This window comes from Triticum urartu, chromosome 3 (assembly GCF_003073215.2).
Source record: "Triticum urartu cultivar G1812 chromosome 3, Tu2.1, whole genome shotgun sequence".
Classification (NCBI taxonomy): Eukaryota; Viridiplantae; Streptophyta; class Magnoliopsida; order Poales; family Poaceae; genus Triticum; species Triticum urartu.
This window is the reverse complement of record NC_053024.1, coordinates 37,297,823-37,304,633: the sequence shown is the minus strand read 5'-3', so window position 1 is coordinate 37,304,633 and position 6,811 is coordinate 37,297,823. Positions and strand designations below refer to the sequence as shown.

Sequence of the window (6,811 nt, the reverse complement as noted above, 5' to 3'; positions counted from 1 at the left end):
GTGTTTGAAAATTAACAAACGTTTTGCTAACCAAGGTGTATTCAAGTTCCAGCAAGCTTACTACTCCCTCTGTAAACTAATATAAGAGCGTTTAGAACACTACTCTTATATTAGTTTATAGAGGGAGTAGAAAACACTACATTTACACGAAGTTCTAACCATTTAGTATTGCAAATTAAATACAAAATTATGAAAAAGGTAGAGATAAATAAGCTGCTAAATGTTAAACAGTAACAAACATGAAACCTGCTTACCCAAGTCTGACATATATACAATACTAGAAAAGGAAGTGGGCGAAGAGAACATTTTGCCAGCAACTAGCGCTCTGTACGGCTGATCAGCAGGGAGGCTAAAACCAAGGTATTTGTTAAGGATAATCATGAGGCTCAATAATTCAATATAGGTCTCTGAATTCCTTTCTTCTATAAATCATTGAAAAGAGAATTGAAATTGTATGTAGCTTAAAATATTTAAGATGGCCTCTACCCAAAGCATTTGAAATCTGAAACCCAACTATATAGATTTGAACATCACCAAACTATTTCTCTAATGTGTTCGCCATAATAATAAGCATCCATGTGTACAAACGAGTTATACAAGATTCTTTTCCTGGCATATGATACCAAATGCCTTAAAATAGAAGTGGATAAACCTATAGTATTACCTTCATCATGCTTCAGTTCTTTCCTCTGCAGGCTGTTCGTTGGTTTCCCGTTCTCCTAGCTCCTGATGGTCAGCCCAACTGAATAGACATGGCACTGTTTGTTCGAACGGACGTGATAAGTTTATTTTTCAGAAAATAGCACAGAAGACCTGTCAGAGTTTTTTCTCTCCAGAAAATAGCAGAGAAGACTTGCCAAACACAACCATGGGATAAAAGATACGGAGTACAACAGAATCTGTCTTGAACTTCCTTCGAATAGATATTAAAAAGCATCTTGTTACATTACAAACTTAGTGGAAAAGGCTACGACACAAGCACAGTAAGTTCTTCCACATAACATATATATACACTGCCGACCAGATTGATGCAACACGACAAACTTGTGAAGAACAGCAGCAGCCCTTAATTACTTCACCTGGAGAAAACAAAATTGTTAATCCATTAGTAGATACTAGAAATATAGACAAGACCTAATGGTAGCACCTATGCAGCAGCATACATGGTTAAAAACAGTCAATGAGCAAGTTGTGCGTGCGTCGTAAAATGAAATGGATATCATACTCCTCCAGTCCTATATCTCCTAGGATTACAAATGACAGCGAAGTAAATCAGTGAAGCCCTTTGACATTGTAATTTACTTGGGTGGGATAGTTGAATGCTACTAATGTCTACTCTCAGTTTGCTGGTTCTGAAATAGCTAAACCAAGGGTGAGCTCTAGGCATGACCAAATACCAACCAGGTAATAGGGCTGGGGAGAAAAACCGAGAACGGAAGACCAGAGCCGAAAAAACAGGGACCGAAGCAGAAATAACCGAGGACCAAAACTTCGGTTGTATGTTCGGTTCGCACAAATCTAAAACCGAAATAAGTTCGGTCATTGGATCTGGCTGACCGAATTCCTGAATTGACCGAAATATTATATAAGGCCCATCATAACTAAGCCCAATAGCCCATCAATGCGAAGCTTCTAGCCAACAGGAGCAGTCCCACAGGCCGCAACTTATCCATAACGTTCTTGCTTCACGCACGCATATCACGTATCACCACCGCCCCCATTTGTCCACCTCATGCAAACCCAGTGGCGGCTGGCTAGCCATGGCTCCAACTCAGTGGTGGCGGCGGCAGCGCCAATGTTACCGCGCGGCAGGGTCCGGCGACGCACTTGGCTCCCGCGCGGCGGCAGAGGCAGCGCCCATGGCTACCACGCAGCGGCGGCCGACAACGTACATGGCCCCCACGCAACAGCGAGCTAGTGACCATCACTCCTTCACAGCCAGCGGCCCGCATGCGAGAATATCCAGCGCCATTTAATTCCTTCATCCTACTAATTTCTCCACTATGTTGGCCTGTTTGTTGTCCCTTTTGACTTTTGACTACGGATTTCTTGCTCCCTAACCTATTCTCAGTTTTCTTCGGTTATTCTGAGGACCAAACCAAACTATCGGTGCACTGAAATATCGCTTATCAATTTTCCATGAGACCAAACAGTTAGTAAATATAGGAAACCAAATATCAAGATAACCGAAGCACCGAACCGATCAGTTCGGTCTAACCAAACACCCAGCCTGACCAGGTAATATCAACAGCAACACAACACCGTGTGAAACATCTGCACGTCATTTATAAGTTACAACCTAAAATTGTTTTAATTGCTGTACCCATCATTAACATCCATGAAACCCTACAGCCCAATGAGCAATAGTTTCCATTAAAAAAATTAAACAATCTAGACGACTAGACCTCACAAACTATATCTCGAAGATGTTGTTACCTGTTGAACCATTCGAGCACATTATGACATGCAACCAGATAGTCATCCTACGTATTGTGCAACATTTCAGCTCCATCGCATACACCAGGAATGGCTATGACCAGAAGCATAAGAAGTCAAGCGATTAATAAAAGCCACAAGGAAAAGACATAAGAGGCAACAGTGAGTCAAGTTACATAGATGAACCGACAAAATAACTACTTAGGTTTTTATGAATGTTCTATAACCCACTTTTGATGCTAACAATAGATAAACAAAGCCACATAATTTTTAAATGCAAAGAGCAATCCAGAAACAGTAATATTTAGCTACCTCATAAAGAAAGTTTTCGCTTGTAAGAAAAAAAAAAGACTGCCTAGAATTTATCCCACATATCCAGGTGACAAAGATAATAGCACAAATGTACTCGTTAGAGACAAGAAATTCAAAAAAATAAATTGTCTGTGTAGTAGTACAAGTGTACTCGTCACTTGCAGCAGGGATCTTCAACAAGTGACCAAAAAACTGCTATTTCAGAAGTTATTCCATCAACCTTTTTTGTGATATTATTGGATTTGGTTATTACCACAATACACAGACTAAGGATGAGCAATCACCTGGTGCATAGAAACTTGTGAAAGGGTGACATCTATTATTGGGACAATAGCTTCGATAAAGTTTATTGGATTGCATCGACATCAGTTGAACCATGTAGACACTGGCGTCCACATGTAAAAATATTACACCATTATCCTCATCATACCCCAGTACATCTATCCATCTCGGCGATATCACAAGGTGATGAGAGAGCCCAAGAATAGGATGCATTTGAATGCTCTTGTGCTTTAACCATGTGGCAACACCATGACAATCAATCTTCCTCCGCCACATTGTGAATCTACCATAAAACAACATGATGAGACCAACAGAACCATCCTCTGCCTTGAAGATCTGATGTCTGAGTGAGTTACTAAGACAATGAGGCCCCTTGATCACAGCTAGGCTATGTGTATCCAAATCAAACTCAATTATGTCGTTTGTGCGCCTATCCAAATCCCGCAAACGTTGGCCGGCATCAATAGACTTAGACGACCAGTAAAGGACATTACCAACAAGAACTCCGGGATTAGCATCAGCAAGCTCACATCGAGCATATGTGAAGATGATATTGCCCCATACACCAGTCTCTGAGGAGTAAACACAAGCGACCGGACGATTATCCTTTCTGTACATGGACACCAAGACCACCTTGAATGGGCCCCAATGGCAGCTGCGGTGCACGTGGCCAAGCTCGTCGGCAGCACAGAGAACCGCCGCATGGAGAAAGTCCCTCTTGAACTCCGTGGGAACGGCCAAACGGCACTGCTCGCCCGTGATGGGGGCGAAGACAACTAACTCCATGGGCACATGGTCCATGATGAGAAGGCGACCTTGGCGGCACCCGAGCAGCTGGGCCCTGGAGCGGACGCCGGTTTCGACGCCGTGATGTCGCAGATCGAAGCGCTGAGGAGGGATCCGGTCGGGAGGGTCGAGGATGGGCCTGAACGCGATCCACTTGTCACGGCGCTTCAAGGAGCGACGATTAAGGAGGCCGCGCGAGTCGACCTCCCAGTCGAGGGGCTCGAAGACGCCGAGGAGGGGCGGCTTGCGGTGGCGGGCAGAGAAGCCGCGGAGGAACCGGGGGTCGGCGGCGACGCGCAGCCAGCGCTTGCAGGCGGCGGCGGCGCGTGGGAGGGAGGACGGCTGCGGCGGGAGGCGGAGGAGGATCTCCCGGAGGAGATCGTCGCTGGCTGGGAGGGAGTCAGCCGCCTCCGGCGAGGTTCCGCGGCGGCGGCGGGTCACTCGGGCGGCCTCCCCACCCCCACTCGCGTGGATTTGGGGATGGAATCGCGGGCTGCTGCGTCGGGTCACTCCGGCGCCCTCCCCATTCGCGTGCATCTGGGGAGGGAGGCGCGTGCCGCGGCGGCGACGGCGGGTCACTCCGGAGACCTCCTTGCTCGCGAGGGTTTGGGGATGGAGGCGCGGGCTGCGACGGCGTGTTGCAATTTCGGCTTCCTCCTCATTCGAGTGGATCCGGGGGCGGAGGCGCGTGCTGCGGCGAGGGCAGTTCGCTCCGGCGGCCTCGTCCGCCATTTGGATTTGGGGACAGAGGCGCCGGCAAGGCACTGCTACTCCCGGCGAGAACGGACTAGGGGAGTGGTGGCCTGGTGGAGGCTGCTGCTGCCTGTTGCCCTCGTGGTGGGTTTTTCTTTCCTTTTTATTCTAGGGCCAATTTCAGTTCTGCCCCTAACTCGAACCCATTACTCAGTTTTGCCCCTAGTTTTCGGGTATGCTCAGTTTTGCCCCTCTGCCGTCAGTGCCACTTATAGAAATGCCCCTCCGCTCCGTTTCCGTCCAGTCAAGGCTGTTTGACCGCTTACTTGCCGTCAGTTTGACATATTTGCCCCTCTTTCTTACATGTGGGCCCTCTCTTACCTCTTCGCTTCACTCTCTCTCTGCTCTTCTTCAACCTCTCGACGAATCGATTTGGAGAGGGGATAGATCGACCGCAACAGGATTCAGAGGCCGACGGTGGGTCGATTTGGAGGGCGGCGGCATGTCCACGTCGAGCTCGTCGGTGGCTTGCGAGGTAAGTGTGGCTCGTCGGTGGATCGATCTGGGGGGATTTCTATCCCAATTAGGGTTCATCAGATTGGGGATTTCCTGCATTTAGGTCGATGGTGTTGGGATTGTTCAGTTTCAATCCGAGTTCTACCTCCCCCATCCGTCATTCTCTGGGCTGGAGATGAGCACGACGCGGCGGTGCGCAGGGCACGGTCTCATCCCCGCTCGTCACGTCGCCTGGGGAGGTGCAAGCACGGGAAGAAGATTCTTAGGCTGCCCCCTAGATGTAAGGGAGTAACTCTCATTCCCACTCTGTCTGTCCTCTCATTTTGCTTTCATTATTTGCCAATTTTTTGTTGTATAATGTAAGATATAATTCTGCAGCTCCCTGATGAATGCGACTGGGTAGTTTGGATTGATCCCCCCCCCACAGATTGTGTTGCTCGTGCATTCGAGGAACTTCATGCTGGATTGGAGAAAAGCTGGCTAAAGTCCCATCATTTGGAGAGGAGGTTGATGTACTTAACAGAGAAGAACAAGAAACTCAAGCTGAAGATCAAGAAGAGAAATGAACTTATACAAACATGGGGATTTCTCATAGTAATTTGCATTAGCATTTTGGCATCAGTTTTTCCTGAGTGGTTTAAGAATCCATACTAGCTGGATTATGGTCTGTAATGAAATGTAATGTATTGTTGTGTGATCTATCTTAATTAGAGCACATTGGAAATGAGTTTCATTTGGTGTAATGTGACAAGTTTTAACTGGAAATGAGTTTGCTATTTTGAGTATATTGTGTTCCATTTTGTACCAATGTAGTAATGTGACAAAACTTGACAGTGTAGTAGTAATGTGACAAAACTTGACAGCGCAGTAGTAATGTGACAAAACTTGACAGTGCAGTAGTAATGTGACAAAAATGACAGTTAGATGGGCACACTAGCAGCTGGACCAAACATAGGACATGATCACATTGAGACATAAGAGAGTTCACAACATTGTGCCACAACAAACTTCAAATCTAGCACATGACCTTACAGTTTTCACACCCACAACAAATTTTCACAGCATTACAAGTACTACCACAACTACTTGTTCTTCTTGCTCCTGGTATTGCAAGCTGGGTTTGAAGAGAGCCTAGAACTCCTCCTGGTGCTCACAGTTTTGCTCACAACCTTGTTTGGAGTAGAAGAACTGGTAGGATTATTGCTTCCAGTGACAGAACCTATAATCTCCTCTTCTGCAATTTTGAACTTCTTCTTAAGTGGTGACTGCCCCCTCTCAGCTGGTCTTTTGTAGTTCTTTCTTGGGCTGCAAAGTCACAAATAAATGGGAGAGGTCAGTTAGCAAAAATTGAAGAAGTTAGGAAATAACTTCAAAAATAAACCAAAAAAGTACCTGACTGCACTACTGACTGTTGTTGCATATGCAGAAGTTGCATTTGCATTAGCAGCATCTCCAGCACTTGCATTTGCATCTGCATTTGCATCATCTCCAACACTTGCATTTGCATCTGCATTTGCATCATCTCCAGCACTTGCATTTGCATCTGCATTTGCATCATCTCCAACAATTGCATTTGCATTTAGATCATCAGTAGCAGCATATGCCATAGTTTCATTAGTAGCAGTTGTTGCATCAGTAGCAACATCAGTTGCTTCATCATTTTTAGCCAGAGGTTCATCATTAGCATTATCAGCACCCCAATGTTCTTCCTCTCCAAATGCAGGGTCAATGGACTCTTTGCAGTGGCTGCCTTTGTGCCCATGTTTCCCACATCTTGAACACTTAT

General features: G+C 46.1%; 1 protein-coding gene across 1 annotated transcript; it reads right to left on the bottom strand.

Annotated features, from left to right (window-relative positions):
- Positions 1–307: 307 nt before the first annotated feature.
- On the bottom strand, positions 308–4,635 carry LOC125542605. The gene is made up of 3 exons (XM_048705690.1): positions 3,033–4,635; positions 2,437–2,530; positions 308–1,079 (listed from the first exon to the last, which is right to left on the bottom strand). The coding sequence occupies exons 1-2, from the start codon at positions 4,546–4,548 to the stop codon at positions 2,484–2,486; spliced, it is 1,563 nt and encodes a 520-aa protein (XP_048561647.1). The 5' UTR covers positions 4,549–4,635; the 3' UTR covers positions 308–1,079; positions 2,437–2,483.
- Between the last annotated feature and the right edge of the window lie 2,176 nt (positions 4,636–6,811).

What these genes read in the sequence shown, in the direction of transcription:
- LOC125542605 (XM_048705690.1), bottom strand. Translation starts at nt 4,548, where the DNA reads ATGGCGGACGAGGCCGCCGGAGCGAACTGCCCTCGCCGCAGCACGCGC. An exon ending in CACAAGTTTCTATGCACCAG is followed by an intron (nt 2,531 to 3,032) that starts GTGATTGCTCAT and finishes TTCTGGTCATAG; the next exon opens with CCATTCCTGGTGTATGCGAT.